Genomic DNA, 26,390 nt, shown 5'->3' on the forward strand with positions numbered 1-26,390 from the left:
CTCATTCTGGTCTTGTGTGTGTTTGTGTGTAGGTCTCGTTAGTACTGAGTGTTTCGTGTGGGCGTTACCGCTGATCAACACTCACTGTGTGCTCATATTATGGCCACGATGTGAGGTCACCCCAGCTAGAAATGTTATTGGGCATGGACTCCAACATCGCTCAGACGTCAAATTTTGGATGAAAATGAAAATTGGGTTGACGTCTAAACATTTGTTTGACGTCAGTCAACAATCAGATTCCAAACTCATTACACAACTCCACAAACAGGATTAACAGCTTCACTTATTACAAACCAGATTTACTTCTGTCATATGTGTACAAAAGTCCTTATTGAGATTAACAGAGGTTTAGATGTTGAGGATGTATTGAAAATAATAGTCTGGTTTTATGTGTTTGCTTTAGTTATGCAGTTTGACTCTTGATGTTTTAATGTTAGTTATCTCTGGCCTATTGTAAGTGTTTGTTATGGCAAGAACAGTAAGTGAAATGTGATCAGATGATGTCAGCTATTTGATGATAATTTTAACAATTAAATCATCATGTTGTGGCTTGATCAGGTGATCTCTACTGGACCTTCATGTGTGTAATTAATTTCATATAATTGATTATAGTAATTTTTCTACAGCATGACATCCAACTATGTGTGAAAAAGAAAATCTATAAAATTTAAAAATTACAATAAACATTTTGAAAAACTATTTCACTTAGACACAGTCAAACCTCAATAATCAGCGCGTGAATCTTAATAACGGTGACATGCTTCATGCCACAATGCATTCTGGGGAGCAACTGGTGAGTTTTGAATAATACACCCAGAATGCATTGCGGCATGAAGAATGCCACTGTTAGTGAGATTCACATGCTCATTCATGAGGTTTCACAAAGTGAGATCATTATGAGATTGAATAGTTGATTTGATAAAGAGAATTAAGTTAGAATAAGAACTTCTTTATTTTATTGTATTTTACCATATGTCCCAAATTATCTGGGAAGCTTGATGTATTTTTGAACATTGATAACCTGGACAGGATGGTAAAACAGATACTAAGGAAACACTTATCTAAAAAACAGTGTGGTTCAAAACACTAAAACTGGTTTCTCTATATTTATTTCCAGTTAAATACACTATTAAAGATTCTTAGAACATTCTTAGCGTGCTTTTCACAGCTCAAAAAACACAAAATGTCACTCAGATCGAAAGACATCACTAAACAACACATTAAACACTTTCACTTTCTGCCAAGTCAGGTGATTTTAAGAATGCAAACATTTTGACATCACACAGTTGTATAAATGGACTCAGACGGTAGAGAACTGTTATTTGCAGCTCATAACCGAACTGACTAGAGAAAGGGAAGACTTCTATACTGAGGTATGACTTCACTACTTTGTGTGTGTGTGTGTGTGTGTACCTGTGCTGCATCCTCTGAGGATGCTTGTGTGTGTGTGTCAGGATATGTCTCTCTTGTGTAAATCATGAGTTCCATGATCTTTTTTCCTCTGTTTCTCCAGTGTGTCTCCACTGTATTTATTTAGTTGTGTCTGGAATCCTTTGCATGCTTGTTTTTTTCACTGCCTGTTTTTCCCATTTCCTGTAGACAATGATACATGTGAATAGACGCAGACCTCGTTTGACAAAAGAAAGGAACCAACTCATTTTTTGTTAGCATTGAGCTGTGGTTGATGAATGCTCAGTTGGTGTTGTTTTTGCTTTGGCAAATTTAATGCAAAATATATTTATTTTGTATTTTAGACACAGCATCTTACAGGTCCTTTTGGTCCTGTGTGTTTAAAACACACTTTTAACATTAGTTTATTTTACTTTGAAGACCTGAAGGCCTCTTTTCGCATTTTAACTGAATCAACAATTGTCATATCCACCACATCTCAAATGATGTATAATGTCTAATAAAATTATGTGGTGGAAATTACATTTCAAACATTTCAGGAAAAATGTATATCAAATATACATAATTAAAATATTTTTTTCATCACGTATGTTTATATGTCAAAATAATAATTACATATTGAATTTGAATTCAATTTGAACTGGGGTTGCAAACCAGATTTTAAAGAAAACAGAAATGAAAAAAGAGTAGATTTCAAATAAATAAATAAAGATAGATAGATAGATAGATAGATAGATAGATAGATAGATAGATAGATAGATAGATGGATAGATAGATAGCTCACTCTCACACTATTCAAACCACAGAACCCCAACAACAGAACCAGACAGAACACTAGTCAAGTCAAAACAAGTCAACTTTATTTATATAGCGCTTTTTACAATACAAATTGTTTCAAAGCAGCTTTACAGAGATAACAGGAAAGTAAAGTTGTAATAGTATTGTTAAATTCAAAATTAAATGTTAAATGTCCCCAACTAAGCAAGCCAAAAGCCAATGGCGAATAAAGGCGACAGTGGCAAGGAACCATGTGGCGAAGGACGGCCGAGGGACGTGAGAGAACGGCGCGAGGCCGGTGGTGCGATTGCTAATGACATTTATTTTACATTTATTAATTTAGCTGACGCTTTTATCCAAAGCGAGTTACAATTGTTATATGTCAGAGGTCACACACCTCTGGAGCAACTAGGGGTTAAGTGTCTTGCTCAGGGACACAATGGTGTCTCACAGTGGATTCAAACCCGGGTCTCTCACACCAAAGGCATGTGTCTTATCCACTGCGCCATCACCACCCATGAGTAATGAGCAACACCTGTGTAGCACACTGGTCTCGCATCTCTCACGGAGGAGCGGAAGCATAAAGGAGGAGCGACGACGTTGATGATCGAGAGAGGAACAGGCCTGTATTTTAGTTGTGTTTTGGTTTTTGTATTTTAAGCCAGCAGTCGTCCGCGAGGGGCTGCTGGCAGTTATGTTTATTTTCGGTAGCCAGCAGTCGTCCGCGAGGGGCTGCTGGCGATATTTTGGTTTGTTTGTTTTATTTTAAATAAAGTTTCTCTGATTGTTCGCCGGTTCCCGCCTCCTTCTTCCCTGAACATTGCTACAAACCAAAACTCCATCAGGTGACAGAATGGAGAAAAAAACTTTGGGAGAACCCAGGCTCAGTCAGGGGGCCAGTCCTCCTTTGGCCAACAAATGAACAGTGTATGATTATGATTTAGGCGGCATAATAGGTCAGAAGTCAGATTGGATCCGAACTTTCACAATATTTATCCAATTCATCTGGTTAGGGGTCGGAGTCATCACGCCGGTATGGAGATGAGTTTGTTGAGGTGTCCATGAGGCCTTCATAGTGTTGATGAGGCTGGCACTTCAGGGATGCGTTGTCGTCGTGTCCATGTGATGGTCCTTCATCAGATCTGGATATGGCCTGGATCCGGGGGTTTGCGGTAAACCTCGGGATAAACAGAGAGACTAATATTAGCGTAGACGCCATCCTTCTTATGATGTACAAAGTACATCAGGATTTATGGGAAGTGTTCCTGGTTCCGGCTGATCTAAACTATGCAGCCTAACGTTGAATTATAGCAATCTATAATGTGTTATGTGTATGCTAAGCCAAAGAGATGTGTTTTTAGTTTAGATTTGAACTGACAGACTGTGTCTGCTTCCCGGACAATGTTAGGAAGATTGTTCCAAAGTTTTGGTACCAAGTAGGAAAAGGATCTACCACCAGCAGTTGATTTTGATATTCTAGGTATCAACTGGCCAGAATTTTGAGATCGCAATAGACGTGAAGGACTATAATGGGTTAAGAGCTCGCTCAAGTACTGGGGAGCTAAACCATTTAGTGCTTTGTAAGTAATCAGCAATATTTTAAAATTTATACAATGTTTAACAGGGAGCCAAGGCAGTGTTGACAGAACCGGGCTAATATGGTCATTCTTCCTGGTTCTGGTAAGAACTCTAGCGGCTGCGTTTTGGACCAGCTGTAGCTTGTTTATTAAGCGTGCAGGGCAACCACCCAGTAGAGCATTACAATAATCTAGCCTTGAGGTCATGAACGCATGCACTAATTGTTCTGCATTTGTCAATGAGAGCATATGATGTAATTTAGATATATTTTTAAGATGGAAAAATGCGCTTTTACAGATACTAGACACGTGACTTTCAAATGAGAGATTGGTATCAAAGAGCACACCCAGGTTCCTAACTGACGACGAAGACTTGACAGAGCAGCCATCAAGTGTTAAACAGTATTCTAGGTTATTGCGTGTGGAAGTTTTTTGTCCAATAATTAGAAGTGAACAGTAGTGAACAGCAGTGTTACAGAGTGAACAGCAGTGGTCCTAGTACTGAGCCTTGTGGTACGCCATACTGAACTTTTGACCGATAAGACATCTCTTCATTTACTGCTACAAACTGATAACAGTCAGATAAGTATGATTTAAACCATGCTAGTGCAATTCCACTAATGCCAACATAGTTTTCTAGTCTATTTAATAGAATGTTGTGGTCAATGGTGTCAAATGCAGCACTAAGATCAAGTAACACAGAGAGATACAACCACGATCGGATGATAAGAGCAAATCATTTGTGACTTTAATGAGAGCAGTCTCAGTACTATGGTACGGTCTAAATCCGGACTGAAAATCCTCGCAGATAGCATTTCCTTCAAGAAAGGAACACAGTTGTGAAGATACTGCCTATTCTAATATCTTTGACAGAAAAGGCAAATTCGAGATCGGCCTGTAATTGACTAATTCTGTAGGATCAAGTTGCGTTTTTTTAACAAGCGGTTTAATCATAGCCAGCTTAAAGGGTTTTGGTACGTATCCTAGAGACAAAGACAAATTAATGATATTGAGAAGAGGATCTACGACCTCTGGAAGCATCTCTTTCAATAGTGTAGTCGGTATAGGGTCTAACATACAAGTTGTCGATTTAGATGCGTTAACGATTTTGAAAAATTCTTCTTCTCCTATAGCAACAAATGAATCAAATTTTTCCTCAGGGAGACTACAATGCACTCCCTGATGTGATACTGTAGTAGACGGTTGCATAGTTATCATTTTGTCCCTGATATTATTGATCTTATAAGTGAAGAAGTTCATAAAGTCATTACTGCTGTGTTTCTTGGAAACTTCTGGGCATGAAGCTTTGTTTTTTGTTAGTTTAGCCACTTTTTCAAATAAATACCTAGGATTATTTTTATTTTCTTCTAATAGGGTTGAAAAATTAGCAGATCTAGCAGCTTTTAAAGCCTCTCTGTAAGCAATCGAGCTCTCCTTCCATGCAATCCGAAATACCTCTAGTTTTGTTTTCCTCCAGTTGCGCTCCATTTTTCTGGCTGCTCTCTTAAGGGTCTGAGTGTGCTCGTTGTACCGCGGCGTTGGACTATTTTCTTTAATCTTCTTTAAGCGCAGCAGAGCAACTGTGTCTAAAGTGCTGGAAAAGAGAGAGTTAAAAGTTTCTGTTGCAATATTGAGTTCTTCCAAACTATCTGGGATGCTGAGATGATGAAACTGATCAAGAAGATTATTGTTAAAGCAATCTTTCGTGGCAGAAGTGATAGGTCTAACATATTTATAACACGGAGTCGGCTTTGCAGCCTTGGCTAAATGTAATTTACATGAGACTAGATAATGATCTGAGATGTCGTCGCTCTGCTGCAGTATTTCAACGGCATCAACATCTATTCCATGTGATAATATTAGATCTAGAGTATGATTACGACAATGAGTAGGTCCTGACACGTGTTGTTTAACTCCAGTTGAGTTTACAATGTCTTTTAATGCCAATCCCAATGCTTCTTTTTCATTATATACATGTATATTAAAATCACCAACAATTAGTACTTTATCTGCAGCCAATACTAATTTTGATAGAAAGTCAGCAAAATCTTTGATAAAGTCTTTATGGTGCCCTGGGGGCCTGTATACAGTAGCCAGCAGAATTCTCAAACATGATTTATCGTTTACACTATATATTTTTACATTAAGCACCAACACTTCAAAAGAAGTATATTTAAAGCTAGATTTCTTAGTGGTTTTGAAAATATTACTATAAATAACAGCAACACCTCCCCCTTTGCCTTTCGGACGAGGTTCATGTTTATAACAGTAATCTTGCGGGGTGGACTCATTTAAAGTAATGTAATCGTTTAGTTTTAGCCAGGTTTCTGTCAAACACAGCACATCTAGGTTATAATCTGAAATCATATCATTAACAATAATTGCTTTTGAAGTAAGGGATCGAATATTCAGCAACCCAAGCTTTATCGTTTGCTCATCTGTATTATATCTGTTTTTTATTTTTTGAACATCAATAAAATTTTTAACCTTAGATAGGTTTGGAAGTTTTTTGTATTTCCAAATTCCGGGAACAGACACAGTCTCTATATGATGATATCTAGGTGAAAGAGCCTCTATGTGATGGGATTTATCTAAACTTGGTGACGCGAGGCCGCTAGCAGACGGTCGGTTTAGCCAGTCTGTCTGCTTCCTGACCTGAGCCCCAGATTGTCATGTTTTATCTCTAAGACTGATTTATGAGCCATTTATGAGCCAAATTACTAGAGAGAAGAGCAGCACCATCCCAGGAGGGAAGAATACCATCTCTATTTAACAGGTCAGGTTTGCCCCAAAAACTTTTCCAATTGTCTACGAATTCTATATTATTTTGCGGACACCACTTAGACAGCCAGCCATTGAGTGAACACAATCTACTAACTATCTCATCACTCCTTCGAACAGGAAGGGGGCCAGAGCAAATTACAGTGCCTGACACCGTACTTGTGAGTTCAAACACCTCTTTAATGTTAATTTTGGTGATCTCCGACTGGCGAAGTCGAACATCATTAGTGCCGACGTGAATAATAATCTTAGAGAATTTACGATTAGCATTTGCCAGCACTTTTAAATTTGCTTTGATGTCAGGCGCTCTGGCTCCCGGCAAGTATGTGACAATAATGGCTGGTGTCTCTATTTTCACGTTCTGTGTAATAGAATCGCCAATTACCAGGGCACAATCAACAGAATTCTCAGTCGGTGTTTCACTGAGTGGGGCAAAAAGATTTGTTGTGGTTATCGTAACGGAAGAGTGGTTTTTTGATCCGCGACTAGAGTGATCCCTCCCTGTCACCCATTTGCCTTGCTGCACAGGCAATAATTCAGCCGGAACCGAATCATGTAAAGGGTTCAGTATACTAGACGCATTCCAAAATAGTACACTATTTGCACACTTACTATCCTCAATTAAAGTTTGGATGCATGTCTCTAATTCTGAAATCTTCTCCGTCAGCCTGACTGTTTCCTTGCATTTATCACATATATATCCTATATTGCCGACGGGGAAGGCTATACTAAACATGTGGCATTAAGTGCAGGTGACAATAACAGGACAAGACATTACTCACCGTGTTTGTTGACTGATTCTTACTCACCTGGGCTTTTATTAACTCAGAGGCGCGGGCGCGCGAGAGAAATAAATAAAAATAAACTGAGCGCACGGGCGGCGCGTTAACAGACTAGCAAGTTACTAGTGTGTCGTGCTAAGAATAATGGAATCACCCCCACCACACACACACACACACACAGACACACACACACACACACACGCATACATTCCCTACGTGTTCTCTAAACATGGTATGTAAAGTTCTTTAAGTGACCTGGCAGTGTCCGGGTGCGAACAGGTCGCTGGAGGTCTGGGCCTGACCTGACAGCCTGAGGTGTTGGAGCGTCTTGCTCCACTGTGGGAATGGCCTGTGTGTCTTGTGTAACTGCTGGACATGATTTCGGAACTTTACAAAGATAGCTAGACTGCCGTCGTACAAAAGCTAAGATGCCGGGCCAAGCCGAAGGGGAATTCTGAAGGAAGGGACCAGGATCATGCCAGTCTGCTTTCTTTGTGAGGCCTGCAAACCCTAAAACAGTCATTGACAGCAATGTCTGGTGCTTTGGAGTGCTTGAGTCTGTCAGACCTGGGAGAGGTTTCAGGGCTAAGCTTTAAATTGAGCTCCGTACCCAACAGAGAGATCCGTCCACCATTGACCTCAATGCCACCATTGGCCTGGGGGTGAAAAAAGGTTTTAATAATCACATTGTCGCGGGCTAGGGTAAAAATGCACACTATAATTATGTTGGCAAAGATGGTGGTACCAGCGATCCAGTTTCAGTGGTTTGTGGCCTGTTCCTGTCGCCAGCAATGTCACTAGTGTGATGCTCCATTCTCACTGTGAAATGGCGGCTGTTTTGATCTTTAAAGGTCTAGGAGATGGAACGCAACGAAAAAGCAGAAAGAACCATGAATAGCATACAGCCAGTGTTGGAAATGTGATAATTTATTTTAAAAAGTTGAAGACTAGATACAGTGAGTGAGCTATGTACAATGCAAATGAAGACACAAAAAAGAAAACAAAAAGAAAAAGAAACTGCAAATAGTCATAGGGAAAAGGAACTTAAGTGGCGCCAAATTAAAGAATCAAATAAAACAATATAATTCCCTTAAACTTTTCCTCACAACCTCTAACCTAATAAAAGAAAATGTGGAAAATAAACCGAATTCTTCAGCGCATTTGAAGCCCTTAGATCTTTCTCTTACTAAGAAAACAAAAATACAAAGTATAGCAACAATTCGTACCTAGTGTATCTAACACCTGACATTACCACGGGAACAATGTACATCACTTGACCTGCTGACCTGTTCTCTTTTCCCACATAAAGAACAACAAACTCAGAATAAAGCATAAAGCACAACTACTAAAGTGATGAATGTTAGACTTCACATTCACAAATGGGATTCGATTAACAACTGATGCAAAGTACGCAACTCAGGACACTGAACACACACACACACTGCTGCCAAACAAGACGCGCTGGAAGTCTTTTAAAACAGCTGGGCGACAGCAGATTGGATGCAGAAGAGACGATGATTGACAGCTGACACTGCCTCTCACAGGAACCTGAGATCAAGATAGCGAAAAGGAGATGTAACAAGAGAGGGAGGGAAAAACAAAAACAAAAGCACAACAACAAACACGCATAGACCGTAACAGCGGCCATTAAGGTACATGTGCCATCTGCCCAGACGCATGCTAGCGCTTCCCGCTCCCCCACTGAATACCATTGCTCCATTGGGTCAAGGGCCTGTGAGGTGAAGGCTATGGGCCTTTCAACGCCACTCTATGTCTTTGACAGCATGGCTCCGATGGCTGTGGCAGACGAGTCGCAGGTGACCAGAGTATCACTGGAGGTGCTGAAATGTGCCAGCACTGGGGGCAATGTGAGTTGAGCCTTAAGAGTGTGTCCCATAGCCTTAATGCTTGAGTCCACACCCAGGGTTCATCTTTACGCAATATTTGCTGCAGGGGGGCTGTAGTTGGGGAAGAAAATTCAAGTAATAGCCCATCATTCATAGAAAGGAAGCCTCCTGTACTTGCAAAGTTGGTTTGAGGAATGGATTGGATAGTGTAGTGAGGGGGGCGTGGTTTTGCGGAGTTTGCAGCAGGAGAGTGAGGGAGGAGCCGAGCGGTAAGTAAGTGGATCAAGTGCAAAATAACGAACACCTGTGTCTGATTTCAGTAATTGATGTGGGGAGACTGCATAAAAGCCAGTTGCTGCATGAGAGGAGAGAGAGAAAAGGATCGGGGACTCGTATCTACACTGGCGACCTGATGGCTGACAAATGGACTGAGTTTGTGCTACGGAGAGTCTTATGAATAAAATGAGTTTACACATCGGGAAGAGTTTGATAAAAGTGGACTGAGAGCTGAACCAGCAGTAAAGAGTGTCTTTGAACTGTGCTGTAGTATTTCTACAGTGAAGGCGCATGTGGCGCACCTTTTCTTTATTTTGTTTTCAATTTTAAATAAAGTATACGAGTCCCGGTTACGCCGACCCTTGTCTTCTTTCATCCCTACACTGAACCTTCGTTACACTGGTGCCGAAACCCGAGATGGAAGAAGAAGCCGCCGCCAGACAGTCTCCGTCCCCATTTGCGGATGTCATCCACTCGCTCGCTGGTCTACATCAAGAGCAACATTGTGCCGGTTCGAGGCGCTCCTCCGCGCCCAGCAGGAGGACCGCGAGCTGTTCCGGAGCAGGATGGACCGGGAGGGACGGGCCGGACCATCAATGCCAGCTTCAGCCTCGGCCCAGACCATCCCGCTTCACAAGATGGGTCCGCAGGACGACCCGGAAGCGTTCCTCGACCTCTTCTAGAGGACGGCCGAGGCTTGGGGCTGGCCACCCGGGTACTGGCCAGTGCGGTTGATCCCGCTGTTGTCCGGAGAGGCACAGATCGCCGCACAGCAGTTGCCAGTGCCGAACCTTCTGGTCTATCAAGACCTCAAGCGCGCCTTCTTGCAGCGGGTCGCCCGGACCCCGGAGCAAAGCAGACAGCGGTTCCGGACCCTCGAGCTTGGGGAGTCTGGTCGACCCTTCGTCTTCGCGCAACAGCTCCGGGACGCGTGCCGCAAATGGCTGATGGCCGAAGATCGCGACGTCAAGGAAATCATTGACCAGGTGGTACTGGAGCAGTTTGTGGCGCAGCTCCCCCGGAGGACCGAGCAGTACCAGGCGTCGCTGAACCAGGCCATCCAGTTGGCGGAGGACCAGATGGTGGCGTGCCCAGGGGTCGGCGTGCCCCTTCCAGCTGCTTCTCTCTCTCTCTCTCTCTCTCTCTCTCTCTCTCTCTCTCTCTCCCTCATCCCTCATCCCTCTGTTTCTTCCCGTCCTGTCCCACTCCCTAGGTCCCGTGGGAGTTTCCAGCTGAGACCGGCACCCCGTTGGAGGACCAGGACCGGGGCAGAGCCTGTCCCCGCACCTAGGGCGCTGCCTGGGAGAACAGCCTCCGCTTCCGGCTTCTCTCCTCTCACTGCACCCGCGCTCTCCCCATGCCAACCACTTGACCCACTTGACGCCACTGGGGCGGCGGGAAGGACTGGGCCGGCCTGTTGGCGTTGCGGGGACCCTGGTCATTTTATCGATCAGTGTTCAGTGATGGAGGTGGGGACCTTGGTCAGGGTCCCTGACACACCGCAGGCCACCCCTGATCGAGCTGGGTTGTACCAAATACCAGTAAGTATAAAGGGGGGTACTTTTCAGGCTTTGGTGGATTCAGGTTGTAACCACACCACCATCCATCAAAGTCTGATTCAACCTGGGTTATTGGATAATAGGTTAAGGTAAGGTGTGTGCACGGGGAAGTGGTGGATTACCCCTTAATGCCAGTCACAATCCAATTTAGGGGCCAAAAGCATAGTGTGGAGGTAGCCGTAAGTCAGCACCTCCGACACCCGCTAATTTTGGGGACCAATTGGCCGGGGTTTAAAGTGTTATTGGGACATTTATGTGCGGGTGTTTCTGGGAGGAGAGCAGTCGCTCAGGTGGAAGAGGCTGTGCCGGGACCATTGGATCCTGCACCAGAGGATTGGAACGCTATTGAAAGACAGGATCTTTTCGAGCGTGATGACTTTCCTCTGGAGCAGTCCCGAGATGAAACGCTTAAAAATGGATTTGATCAGATCCGCACAATTGACGGGCAGCCTCTCCACCCAGACCGACCTCTTTCATATCCTTATTTCGCAATTATAAAAGATAAGTTGTATCGGGTGACCCAGGACGCCCAGACAAAACAAGATACAACACAGTTATTAGTTCCGAAGAGCCGTCGGGAAATGCCTTTCCGTTTGTTAAACCCACCGGCCAACCCAAAAGCACCGTTGTGCCCCCTTCCTTTAGTGGAGGTCTCCTTCGAGAGAATTGGCATGGACCTCATCGGGCCATTAGACAGGAGCGCCGGTTCGAGGCTCCTCCGTGCCCTTGTCTTCTTTCATCCCTACACTGAACCTTCGTTACAGATAGCTTCCACATTGGAATTAAGTGGGGAAATGTCCTCCGTTGACAATTTGAATCCCACAAATTCAATGGCAAATTCAAATTCAAATTCACAGCAAAAATAAATTTGTCAGTGTTGAGGGTTAAGTGATGTTTGGCTAGTGCATCGAACACCTTACTGAGGCGCTCATCATGAAACATCCTGGTCCCCCCATTCACAACCACATTGTCAAGATAAATGACCGTGCCTGGTTTGTCAGCTAGCGCCAGAGATGGGGACTCGAGTTTGAGACTCGGACTCGAGTGCGACTTAATTCGCACACACAGTGACTTCAGACTCGACTTGAGACTCGTCCTCGAAAGACTTCAGACTCGACTCGGACTCGAGCTGCGGGACTCGTGAACAATGTTTATTTTTAGGAAACATCTGATGAGCACGCTGTTATTCCCCTCCCTCTGACCCGTTACCTAAAACCTGCCTACATAACACGTACTACGTGCGCGCGCGCGGCCACACATGAGAGGACAACAAACAAACATGTCGACTGCACCGGCCGTTGCTGTGCCATTCATCGTCAGCTTTGGGTTTAAAAACTTCAAACAAGACGGGCCAAACAAAAGAAGCGCTCAATGCAAAATATGGGGTATCTGCGCGCGTGCACCTCATGGTGTTCCAGAGCGCAAGAGGTGGGTGTACGAGAGAGAGAGAGAGAGACTTGCGAGAGGTAGTGCTGCGCGAATGCGCTACGGCGCTCTGCAATCAAATACGATTTTAAATAGGCTTAGTAAAAATAAAAAAATAAATCGAAAATCAATGTGTGGCGGGCCGCCACAAATATATGAACCATGTATTTCACATCATTTGGTTGCAATAGTGTTTTGCATTTAGCTACTGTGATGTTTTGCACTATGTCAATTTTAGTGCTGTGAGGTAGGCTATAACATTTTCTATATTTGGTCTAATGGCTCCACAGAGCCAGCACAATAGGAGCCAAGGCCTTTCATTATAATTCAGCAACAGACATGAGAGTCCTTTTTCTTCAGAACCTCAATTTTTACAGATACAGATATTAACTTAAAAGTAAAGTATTCTTGGTGTTTTTGTCATGTTGAAATAGCCTGTTTAAACTGATTATATACCTAAATCAAAGCTGATATTGTATGCTATTAGATAAAGGAGTCATAATAACATATTACATGCTTTGAATTCCTTAATAGCTATGCAGTGTTCTAAGCAGCCTGGATGGGTCGCTGTACGTGATGCAACACTTATTATAACCACAAGAGACTTGAGACTTGACTTGGACTTTAGCTCAAAGACTTGAGACTTGACTTGGACTTTAGCTCAAAGACTTGAGACTTGACTTGGACTCTAGCTCAAAGACTTGAGACTTGACTTGGACTCTAGCTCAGAGACTTGTGAGCATCTCTGGCTAGCACTGAAGTCATTATCTTCTGTAAGCAGAGCTTAGGTTGGGAACATCCAAAGAATGTGCACAGAAAGCCGCCAAACAGCAAAAGACAAAGAAAACTCACTCGCAGTTCTTGACTGAGTAACTTTTGTAACTATATTTGTAATGTATATTTTACTTATAAAGTACAGTTATTTTAAATTTGATTAGTTGGTGAAGGGCAAAGCGTCCAGAGGCTCAATGAAATCTGCATCCTACAGCCACTGCAGCTGACACACCATCACAAAGGGCCAGGGGGAATACGGTGTAGTGGTTGAATTACAGTGGTGACAGGGGGATTGAGGAGAGGTTGGTGGGTAAACTTGGTGAGGCAGCCCAACCATTCGAACAGTACTGGCCACTGTTGCTGCCATGTTGTAGTCACGGCCAGAATGGGGAATACGGTGTAGTGGTTGAATTACAGTGGTGACAGGGGGATTGAGGAGAGGTTGGTGGGTAAACTTGGTGAGGCAGCCCAACCATTCGAACAGTACTGGCCACTGTTGCTGCCATGTTGTAGTCACGACCAGAATGGGGAATACGGTGTAGTGGTTGAATTACAGTGGTGACAGGGGGATTGAGGAGAGGTTGGTGGGTAAACTTGGTGAGGCAGCCCAACCATTCGAACAGTACTGGCCACTGTTGCTGCCATGTTGTAGTCACGGCCAGAATGGGGAATACTGTGTAGTGGTTGAATTACAGTGGTGACAGGGGGATTGAGGAGAGGTTGGTGGGTAAACTTGGTGAGGCAGCCCAACCATTCGAACAGTACTGGCCACTGTTGCTGCCATGTTGTAGTCACGGCCAGAATAGCAGACCCCCCACCCCCCATGTCCACCAAAGCAAGCCCCAAAGCAGTGAACAGATTCAACCCCATCACATTTCCTCCCTTAAGGGCCACATGGAATACAAAGGGGGAAGTGTTCTTTTCCCATAACAAACAGTCAATTTAAGCTACCCTAGTATCTCTATTTTGGAGTTGCTATACCCACAAATGTCAGTAGAGGGGGCAGCCAAGGGGAGCGAGTTAAAAAATAAACTTTCTGTATGTGTTGGCATTTAGAAGAGAGACACTAGCCCCTGTGTACAGCAGCAATGGAATGCACACATAATTTAGGGATACATTATTTGAATGTCGCCTATCCACCATAAATGACAATACATATGTATTTTATCAAATTTAATAGAGATGATAAAATTATGGACCAGTGTGAAAGAACACTTTATTTCCTAGAATGCATCATCTGTGTTTATAATTAGATTTAGAATTAACAATTGCTGAAATTGTTGTGTTTTTAAAGTTATTACAGTCTACAAATCCTTCTTGAGTGATAGCCGAATTTGATTTATGACCTTTTGAAAAGATAGAGCTTTTCTTGTCAATTCAGCTTGGCATTATACAATAAGAGAATATGAATCACCATCCACTTTAACTGAATTGAAAAGAGCAGCTTAGACATTCTGCTTAGCATCTTAATTTGTGTTTCACAGAAAAAAGAAAATAGTACAGGGTCAGAACAAAATGAGAGTAAGCAAATGTAGAAATAATTTTAAGTTTGGCTAGAACCATCCCTAAAAGGGCATGGAAACTGCTCAGCACCAGAGTTTGGAGACTGCAGCAAAAGCTTTAAGTTTTTCTGGATGTGCTATTAGGCTCTGTCCACTCTACACTCAGCAGTGAGAGAGACTGATTCAGACAGAAGTGCTTCCGCCCCAGGTTCATATTTCCTCACTTCTCGCTGCACTTCAATAATTAATATTCATAATCACATATCATGTCAGCAGAACACCCTCAGCTTCCTCTGCGGAATGACTGATCCCATCACCAACATTATTTTCCATTGTCACATCAGCATATATTAATAGCTTTATTCTACATTGCATGCAGCTGAAGTTGGCAAGCGTGGTCACACGATGCCAGTGGGTGGTCACTTAATACAATTAAGTGCAGTGACACAAATTTTAGAGATAATAAAGGCTAAGAAGCAAACTTTTTGCAATATTCTTTTTTAATTTTTTAATTTATTTTTCTGCTGATCAGATTGCAGTGGGGTGTGGAGGACTTGAAATAAAATTCACCGCTGGATTTGGTCCAATAACTAAAATTGTAGCTGATGTTTCATTACAGTATACATTGTTTTTGATACCTACTATCAACAAGGAGAAACACTGCACTATTAATAACATTAAACTATAATGTTTGTATTAATGTATAATTTATGAAAACTAAATTACATCAAAGTCTTATCAATATTGCATTTTTTAATCTTATACTGTATTTGTTGTAGTATTTGGCCTAAACCAGAGTGGCCTGTACAGGGGTGCACATAACTGGTGCGCATGACTGGTAAAAATAAATGATGCACAGCAGAAAATGTGGAGGGAAGTGCTTTTGAGTACCAACATTTTGGGAAGTTTTGGGGACAGGGACACGTTTACTTACTTAAGTAGGATTTTTCTCTGTCTCTGGTAAGAAAGCAATCATGTTGATAAGTGTGTCCATTAATTATCAGTTGTTATTTGTGCAACGGATCGCAGTTGATCCGTGATCTGTACAGACCAGGCCCCACGGATCGGCACCCATGAGATTCGTGGATTAACTGCTAAGTTTATCAATCATAGAGTGAAAGTTTTTCATTTGGACGTGCCAGCAGTGACAGCAGCCTAATATTTCTGCTGTTGTCTGTGTCATTAATGTTAATAAAATAGATAAAAAATACAGCTTTAACAAAGATTAACCTATATTTAATTTCTACTTTGAACAAATAGGGTCATAGTGAGGAGAGCAGTCAGGAGGAAAGTCATGACGACAACTTGTAGGATAAGTGTGCCACGTAAAGTTTGAGTACCAAGCAGCATCTTCAGGTGCTCCTATGAGAACCAGACAAAAAGGTTATGTGCACCCCTGTATATGTGTGTGTATATACAGTATATATATATATATATATATATATATATATATATATATATATATATACATAAATTCTCCTCACCTCAGGGAAGTAGAAAGGTGCTGTGTGCTAGCGGAGCACCCGGCTAGTTGCAGTTTACCTGCTCATAACTGACAACACACAGGACGAAACTGCATTAACCTGGAAATTGTAAAACCTAAAATCTCGCTAAGTTTCTGCTTGCGGTCCAGGTAGATACGTACGTGCAGCAAGCACGTACTGGACACAGCAATGACAAGGCTTGGTCTGGCTTGTCTCGAGGCAGCGCTTTCAAGTTCACCACTTGATCCCTAAAAGGGATAGTGGGGACTTTGGGCATATAGCCCGGAGGGGGTTTCAGGATAACGTGAGAGGACAGACCGAACTCAAGGCACATTTTGCTGACAGAGAACACCTGTAGGTCTACCACCCTCTTGATGGAAGTGAGCGAGGTCAGAAACACTGTCTTCAATGAGAGAGCCCTACGCTTGACTGACTCCAGTGGTTCAAAGGGAGCTCTCTGTAGGCCCAGCAAGACAACAGAGAGATCCCACAAGGGAATAAGGATATTCAACCTCCTGGCACCTCTAAGGAACCTGATGATCAGGTCGGGCTTCTCTAAAGACCTACCATCCAATGCGCTGTGATGTGTTGCTTTGCCGAAAGCGCACTTTGTCGATCTCCCTCATCTCAGCAAGGTTCAGCCAGAGATGACAATTCCTGGACCACTAGTGTGGGCCTCGCCTGGCCGTGAGCCGGTATTGTAACTTTTGTCGCTCTCAGAGCGAAGTCAATTGTTAAATGAAGTTCCTGCATCAATCCAGAATGGCCATGGCATTCAGTCCAGCAGCCTACAGGCCCTGGATGGGAGCCTAGGACAATTCCGTCAGGTGGCGGCATTTTGCAAATGCACCACAACTGTACGCTCCACCTGAGGAACATCCTTGTACCCTGGCCACCCCACCATCGAGGGTAGTGAGGTTGGAAGAGCCTGTGAAGTATTATCTGACAGTAAGAAATCTGGCTTCCACAACTTCGTGAACTCCTCATGCACTTCCGAGAAATAGGCCACTGGGGCAGGGTGTGGCTGTGAGTAGTGCTCCAAGCTCAGACACCAATCATCCAACTGAGAGTGCTCAGGACAGAGCGGAGGATTTCATTCTAGCCCAATTCTCTCGCTGGCCTAGGCAAGCATGGCCGGCAACTCTGTGTCACACTCAGACTGGGCCAGCGCACCCAAGGGTGAGAGTCCTCCATGTTGGAAGGCACTGGCCCACCCGCCGATGCTGCTGAGGACAGCTCATCCTTATCCGAAGCCCTGTATGAGAAATCAGGTGCATCATGTAATGCAACGTCAAACTCATCCAGAAGCTCCACCGGGTGCAATGTGTGTGAAGAGGAATGGGAGGCCCGTTCTAGCTCTCTTAGAGGAAAACCGCTCTTTTCAGATTGCTGAATAGCCCTGGGGAAGCTCTTGATACACGTGGGGTAGATATACAGCTGCAATTCGCTGTAATCTTCCAGCAAGGAGGTGAATGAGAATGAGCATCTGTCTGTAGTGACATGTTAGCTCCTTTTATACCTGTATTATTTATACCCATATTATCATTGGCCTTTTATAAATTATCAGAGGTATTTGGGGCTCCCAAGTGCGACCCCTAGTGTCAGCATTCAACATCACGCTGAAGTGACTGACAGATAGGGAACTCATTAATCAACTAGAAAAAAAAAGAAACTTTATAGAGGACAATTTTTCTAAATCGCAATTTAATTTAACAGTTTGGACTTGTTTTGTAATATTAACTACTAGTGTACCCACTGACAGGGATCACTGTATAGATTACAGCTAAATGAGAGAGATTATTAAAAAAAAATTGGCGACACACAGCACCCGATAAATATCCAAAGAAAGCAATATTGAATGAACATCGAAATCAAATCGAATCAAGACCTTGTAAATTGGAATCGGAATCCAATCGTGAAATGTTTGTTAATATCCAGCCCTAGTCAACAGTGACAGAATTTTCATATTTGCATGAACCATTCCTTTAAAATCTCAGCGTATCCACTTCATATATCCTGTCAACCCCCGTGCTCATGTAACTAGGGCTCTTATCAAGGGTCAACAGAGTCCCCCCTCACCTTCGGCCCTCACATACACAAACTCTCCTGACACTGAGACGTCTTTTGGATGAGAAAGTACCTTCGTCTTCTCCAATTGGCTGTGACTTTTTCTCAGCCATTTGACCCTCTCCTCCTCTGTGTTGAGTTTAATAAGAAATGGGCTTGTCTGTTAAGTCGTGGTTTTGATTGGGGGCGTGGCCTGCCTAGACATTTAATTTCCATCATCTGTTGAATCTCTATCTCCTGTCATAAGCCTACTGATCTCTCCAAGGGAAAGGTGACTGTCTGCCTTCATTTGTGTTATCTCTCCACATGTTCTCTTGGCCTCCTTTCACTCTACTCATACTAGTGTACGCCTAAATGTTGAAAGTATGAACTATTTAGCACTGGACTACCGGACCCCGAGTATTTATTAGGAATAACTGGTGCTCTCGTTCTCATTCATCGTCTTGTCTTTTATTCTATCTTCCCATTTCTTCATCTGTTTTCTCTTTATCTGTTTATGAGACAACGAACAGACACTTACGGCAGGTCTGCACTGTCTTAAAGATGTTCTTAAAAGGGCATTCTGGAAACTCTCCTTCTTCATCCCTTCCTCTATCAGAGCTCAATCATACTTAATGCTGTCTTTCCCCTCACTCCATCCATCTCTGTCATTCTCTCTCTCTTTCTCCTTCGCTGAGCCTTTGCTGATGCACTCCTGGCCATTAATAAAATTTTTATACATAGTCAGGAAGTGCATTTGCAGCGGGAGCGGCTGGAGGCTCTCAGGCCGGCAGGAAATGAGCCTCTGGCTGGCGGCCAGCTTGGCTATTCCGAGGGGCTGTCAGCTCAGCCAATCAGAGAGTTTGGTTCACTTAATGGAATATGGATACTTCACCCCCAATCTATTAGCGACAATTACGTGGTGCGTGGGGGGGGGGGGGGGGGGGTGTCAGGGAGTGTGTGTTTGTCTGTTATGAGAGGAGTTTGGGGTTTGTTTTGATGGGTTGTGTATGTGTGTGTTTGTGTTGATATCTTCACCCATGTCCATGTAATGGGGTGATGATGTGTAAGTATCTCCATGTGTGCATGGGACCAGGCGGCGAAAGGGGCAGCGGGGAAAGAAGGAGAATGTGGAGGGGGGTGGACATTAAATCTGATCAGATACAGATGGTGGTGTTTACGTAGCTCAGTGGTACAGAGCAGGAGGATGAGAGGGCTTGACTAGTTGTTTGGAAGAATAAGCTCCACTTGAGTGTGTGGGGTTAAGACCACTTTAAAAATTATACTTCAAGAAATCAGGAAGAATAGCTCACTTTTCTTTCTGGGGTGTAGTTTAAACAGACAGTCCTTGCAAATAATTCATCATTTACTCACCTTACCAAAATTATTTGACTTTATTTGGAACACAAAAGGACACTTTTTTTAAAATTCTATACTGGTCACTCTTTTCCATGACAGAAGTTTCAAGCTTCAAAAAGGACGCAGAAGTACCATAATTGTAATTTTAGTGATTCATTTGACCCGTGCACTCTACCGTCTTCTGAAGGTGAATGATAAGTGGCAAAACATTGTGAAATTTTAGGACGTTAACCTTTGTGAGTGAGTTGAACTTGACAACCTACTAGGTCTGATTTGTGAACAAATCATTCAAAGCGCCACTGTGAAAGTTAATTAATAGAAAAGATTTTTAAAAAATGTTTAATTCAGAAATCGCAGCCATTTGTAACCAATGTGTCGAGGCTTCCGTTGTCAGCAGCTCTGCAGGTATTTAGGAGTACAAAAACAGTTCATTACACTGCTTGATATTGCAAACGGGTATTAGTTATCATACTATTTTAATATATTATAGTCATAAACTGATTGTTTAGTGCACTTTGTTATTCTTCTAGTTATCTACTTATAGCAGCTCAATTATTTTACGTGAACTATCCCTTTAAGCGATCTAGAAGAGGCAGGGCCGTGAGTGAGGAGTGTTTAGTAACTCAATATTACAGCTTCATCTGCAGAGGTGCTTTGACATGGGGAGTGATCTTTACACTAACACTGTCATAACAGAACACACACGCTCATTCACACAAACACCCTTTGTTTCTCTATCAAACCCCAATATCAGCGTTTGTTTGTTTATCTAGCCTGGGTCTCTTTTTCTGCTTTTAATTTTCTCATTCTATCTCTCTTTCATATTTGAGTTTAAAACACACAAACATGCAAATCCCTCTTGTTTACACACACACACACACACACACACACACACACACACACACACACACACACACACACACACACACACACACACACACACACACACACACACACACACACACACACACACACACACACACAGAATACATAGTGCCGGCAGAAATGAATGACTTTGTCAGCTGTATGCCGGTCATTAACCAGGCCATTTAACATTGATCCTTTTATGGCCCAGAACTGTGCCTCTCTCTCTCTCTCTCTCTCTCTCTCTCTCTCTCTCTCTCTCTCTCTCTCTCTCTCTCTCTCTCTCTCTCTCTCTCTCTCTCTCTCACTCTCTCTGAGGCAGTGGCAGACCTTGAGGGAAAATGTTCCCATCACATACTGATAAAGTGAGATGAATACATGCTATTGCATCATACAGATGGGTAGAGATAAAAAAGGACTTGAGTAATTGTACGTCATAGCTATAAATATATATTTTTTTGGAAATCTGTACTTTTTCAGTACTATTAAAAAGTATACTTATACTCACATAAATTGAAATGGGAAACACCTATAAAAATTGCAATTGTTTAAAAATATATATTTTAACTTATTTTTATTTTAAAAAGATCAATTTAAATTATATGTTTGGTCACACTTTTGATTAGGTTCCAATGCTCACTATTAACACTTTACAAAGTGTAACTCCGATAGTATTTCCACTTTATGTCACTTTTTCGCTTGTAACTTAATGAAACATACTCCAATTGTGGAAAAAGGCACTGCATTATTTACATCAGATTCTCACAATTAAAATGATCCAAAAACCATGAGCCATTGCGTCGATCACAAGATATTCCATCCTAACGGAGTTATGACATATAAAACCCCACAGGGGCAAATGTATAGCTAAGTAAAATCAATCATAGCTTTCACGCGATGTTTACGCTTTTAACATCAAGAAACGTGCACAGATCATAGAAAATGGCACATCATTACTTACAGCGTATGCTCCAAATTGAAATGAGTCCAAAATCAACATAATACATTGCGTCGATCAAGAGATATTTCTCATGGAGGAATCTTTTAAAAAATGGCCATTAGGGGGTGTCAAGGGCTAAACAAACGGCTACCTTGATTCCAAATGCTGTAACTTGATTATTTTTTGCTATCACCACAAAATTTGATTCAGATGCTGCTCACATGTAGATCAACTTCACCAAAAACTAATGGTCCTCCATGTTATTTCCTTCCTGCGTTATTGCATGTCAAATAAGAAAGATATGTAAAATAATAATATAAAATTATATATATATATATATTTAACAGCAGTTTCTCAGCATGAAATGTCCAAATGTAATGATTTTTTTTTCTAAAAAGGTAAAGTTTTCTATCAAACGATACCTATATTTTGACTCTCCTTGCTATAGTTTTGGAGTTACAAGTCTTTACTTTTATACCACTCAGAAAAAAAACAACTCTAAAAATGCCTTCTGGGCTTAAAGGGTTAACTAACTATTACCTACGATTTGAAGGGATGCACAGTAGAATGTGATCATGCAGAATAAGCCATTAATATGTGCTTTATAAGTACTAATAAACAGCCATCCTATATGCATGCTAATAAGAAACTAGTTAATAGTGAGAATATACTAAAGTGTTACCAAGGTTTTTTTCCCTTTCAAATATAAAATGTAAATCCCCACAACTATGGTCATACAGTCTTTTCAGTCACTACAACATTTTGACCTTAAACAAAGCTCCAGTGGTGCTGTGTATTGTGCATTCATGGCCAGCTAGAAGACTTGCCAAAAAGTAATATTATTTGAAGAATATATTCGTTTTAGCTATTTAACTAAATGAGATGAGCAATTTTGGGCCTTTTCCCATTGGTTTAATATAGCATTTTAAAAAAGTGCTTGCCTTTTACAATCATTCATTATTACCATTTTTAAAAAACACCATTAACAATCAGCATACAAACAATGTATGTAAATTATCAAATATCTAATGCAAACAAACCATAATATCAGTAGTTAAAAGTTTAACAGTTCTAGGTAAGAGGTTTGAGGACATTGTTTTCAAACATTTATTAATCTTAGTCTTAGAGCCTTACATTATCAGGTATTAACTTGTAAATTGCATTTAGTTTTATCTGTTTCTTTTCTTTTAATCAAATCATAAACATTATGATGAAAAGAGTTGCTTAAAAATGCTAGAAGTTTGAAGAGAGCATCTCTTGATTTCCAGTCAGTTTCTAAATTTTAAAGTTTCATTTGTGTTAAATTTAATAACATACTTAAGTATGGTATGTTTCATGAATAGTTGAATATTATGAGACCACAAATGATTGGCAAAAGTAGAATCAAATGCCAGTAAACAAAACTGTTACTGCTAGTTATGCAGTGAATTAACTTCCATCTCATAAAACATTAGGTTATAGAGAGAGCAATAATGATACAAATTACATTGCGAACATAGTTTAAGCTGATTCTTTTTGGGGGCTGAAGCTCTTCTGTCATGCGTTTTGAACGTGTTTAGTATAGAGAAACCTTATTCACTCTCCTCTCTCATGCACTGTTTGGTCATCCAAGCTATTTCCCCTAACAGGAAGCCAGGAAGCACCCCTCTTCCTGCCCCATTACACACACACACACACACACACACACACACACACACACACACACACACACACACACACACACACACACACACACACACACACACACACACACACAGTCACACACAGTCACATACACACAAAATGTGTCCTGTTACCTTGGAGATACCTTTCATGTGCTCTCAATAGTCTGACATGGACACATATGAATATCCTGTAAAGTTTATTCATTCAAGTTCTTTTTTGTTGTTTTCGCAATATAATTTACATTTTTTCGTTCTTGATCATTTCACTGCGATTATGATAAGGCAGCTTGTTGTCTGTTGGCAATGACTGGAGTGAAGGAACATGGGCTGGGTTCCAATCTGTCATGCACTCGATTGAGACACTGAATTATTCACTGTTCTAGGATGTAACCTGCTCTAGGACAGCTGCTTGCTGGCACATACACATCAAAATGGGCCAGTGAGTTCCCAAATGTTGAGTCTACAACCACATGAGGCTCTTAGATTTAAAAATGGCATGTGATGTTCAAATACCTCGATGTTCTGTTCATGTTCACAAACTGTGACGTTCTGTGAAATATCAAGGTCTTCCTTTATATATATATATATATATATATATATATATATATATATATATATTCCACATACTTTTCCCCTACAGTGGCGCCAAATTCTTGGACACTTAAGACACACTTTTATTGCATAAGAAACATTTTCAAACCAAGTGGTATCTGCAAGCAAACGTCTTTTCACAGAACTAACTTCAATTTTCTGAGCCATTTTTTGCAATGATTTTTAATCCGCTTGTGTCAAAGTGATTTTAGTGGATGTATGAAGGCAGTTCTCCTCAAGTTCACACAGGTGTCCCAGTCATTACATATGTTCAAAATCAGAAAGTTTTGATACCTTTTGGGTTAATTCTGAACAAGATATCTACAGTAAATGTGATATTTTCTAATGCACAGATTCTACATACTTTTAACTGTATAAGTGCCCAAATACTTGGTGCCACTGCATGCAAGGGAAAGATCAGCAAGAATAATATTGTTGATATGTCCACAGAATGTTTACCGAACTGTTAGTCTCTTTATGGCTCCATGAACTGACACATATTCCTCAATAAAGTTCTTGTAAGTTATTGTTTCTCATCTCTCTCTCTCTTTTTTTTGTTTTCATCACCTTTCATTTTGTTGATTCATATTTTCCTTCTTTATCTTTGTATCAATTTCCCACTGTGTTCTTTATCTCTCTCTCTCTTTCTCTTTATCTCCTTTCTCTCCTCCCTCTATCCATCTTGTTAGGCTTAGCTCAGGGAATCATATAGAACAGTTCCTAAGGGGGAGAACATAAGAGATTGGGTTTCAGCCCGATGATGCCACTTAGCCATTAACTATCTCCAGCAAAACCAAGTGCCCCCCACCCCAACCCTCCTCAGCCCGGCCCTCCTTCCTTCTACCATTCATATCCAACCACCCCTCCTTCTCCTCCCCATCCCATCTCCCTCCCTCTCTCCCTCACTGTTTCTCACCCTTCTTCTCTCTCTATCTCTCTCTCTCTCTCTCTCTCTCTCTCTCTCTCTCTCTCTCTCTCTCTCTCTCTCTCTCACACTCACACATACATACATACATACACACACTCTGGGAGTGAGTGGACGATCACATAAGCAGGAAGCGCTGACCATACACAGATAGAAAGAGAAAAAGAGAGAGAGAGATTCCGCCAAGCTGCGGAGGAAGAGATACCTAAGGACACTAACACTAATTCTTTTGGGTTCCCCAGTTTCTCACAATTCATTTCTGTCAAATTCTTTGCTCTGGTTCCTTTCCCTTGTGTCAACAGCTGTGTTCTCCAGATGCTAAATTACAGTGTGATGTTAATGGCATTATCTCTCCATCCTCTGTGTCTAATAATAACCATAACTTTAGCCATAGACCATCTGAACTTCAACTATTTAATTTGATTCTAAATCTAACACTGATCCATTTATTTGATCTTTTCATTCTACAGGTTTATCCGATGTACCCTGATATTGGTCAGGCTTGCAGCTCAGCCCCTACCCTGGTGGCCCTTAAAGAATGGAGCCAGTACCACCTTTTCGGATGGACCCTGAAAGCCTGGATCTTCAGCAGGTGGTAGAACAGAGTGCTGCTTCGGACCAGAGACTTCTTACAGGACTAACGCCTTCCCATTCTGGTCTGGCCCCTGTGGTGCGGTCCCAGCCCAAAGATGACTTGAAACCTGACTCACTAGGCAAAGGACTGTCTGACAGTGAGGAAGCTGGCCTGCATCTCTTCATCTGTGAACGTTGCGGCCACTGTAAGTGCCAGGAGTGCTGCCCCCCCATGAATTCGCCTTCCTGCTGGACCTGTGGCCAGCGCTGCTTGTGGTCAGCTGAAGAATTCTTGGAGTACGCCACTTGCCTGTGCTGTGTGAAGGGTCTGTTCTACCACTGCTCGGCAGATAAGGAGGACAGCTGTGCTGACCGACCATGCTCCTGTGCCCCAGCTCACGCCTGCTCCCGCTGGAGTGCCATGGCCTTACTGGCGCTCTGCCTGCCTTGCCTGTGCTGCTACCCTCCTGCCAAGCTGTGCCTCACTTTATGCCAGCGTGGCTACGATCGCGCCACACGTCCAGGCTGCTGATTATGATAAGGCAGCTTGTTGTCTGTTGGCAATGACTGGAGTGAAGGAACATGGGCTGGGTTCCAATCTGTCATGCACTCGATTGAGACATTGAATTATTCACTGTTCTAGGATGTAACCTGCTATAGGACAGCTGCTTGCTGGCACATACACATCAAAATGGGTCAGTGAGCTCCCAAATGTTGAGTCTACAACCACATGAGGCTCTTAGAGTTAAAAGTGGCATGTGATGTTCATATACCTCGATGTTCTGTTTATGTTCACCAACTGGACGTTCTGTGAAATATCAAGGTCTTCCTTCATATATATATATATATATATATATATATATATATATATATTTATTCCATATACTTTTTTCCCCTATACAGTGGCGCCAAATGTTCTTGGACACTTAAGACACACTTTTATTGCATTAGAAACATTTTCAAACCAAGTGGTATCTGCAAACAAACGTCTTTTCACAGAACTAACTTTCTAGAACTAACTAATTCATTTTTTGCAATGATTTTTAATCTGCTTGTGTCAAAGTGATTTTAGTGGATGTATGATGGCAGTTCTCCTCAAGTTCACACAGGTGTCCCAGTCATTACATATGTTCAAAATCAGAAAGTTTTGATACCTTTTGGGTTAGTTCTGAACAGGATATCTACAGTAAATGTGATATTTTCTAATGCACAGATTCTACATACTTTTAACGGT

The 26,390-nt window shown here is 41.9% G+C and overlaps 1 protein-coding gene across 1 annotated transcript; it reads left to right on the top strand.

The window, feature by feature from the left end:
• Nucleotides 1–1,284: 1,284 nt before the first annotated feature.
• LOC143703198 (protein sprouty homolog 3-like) lies at nt 1,285–25,948 on the top strand. The gene is made up of 2 exons (XM_077197262.1): nt 1,285–1,373; nt 25,054–25,948. Exon 2 carries the CDS (start codon nt 25,122–25,124, stop codon nt 25,686–25,688), a length of 567 nt encoding a protein of 188 aa, XP_077053377.1. The 5' UTR covers nt 1,285–1,373; nt 25,054–25,121; the 3' UTR covers nt 25,689–25,948.
• Nucleotides 25,949–26,390: the final 442 nt, after the last annotated feature.

This window comes from Siphateles boraxobius, unplaced genomic scaffold (genome assembly GCF_051911475.1).
Source record: "Siphateles boraxobius isolate OS27281-9 unplaced genomic scaffold, OSU_SipBor_1 11, whole genome shotgun sequence".
NCBI lineage: Eukaryota > Metazoa > Chordata > Actinopteri > Cypriniformes > Leuciscidae > Siphateles > Siphateles boraxobius.

What these genes read in the sequence shown, in the direction of transcription:
- LOC143703198 (XM_077197262.1), top strand. Translation starts at nt 25,122, where the DNA reads ATGGAGCCAGTACCACCTTTTCGGATGGACCCTGAAAGCCTGGATCTT.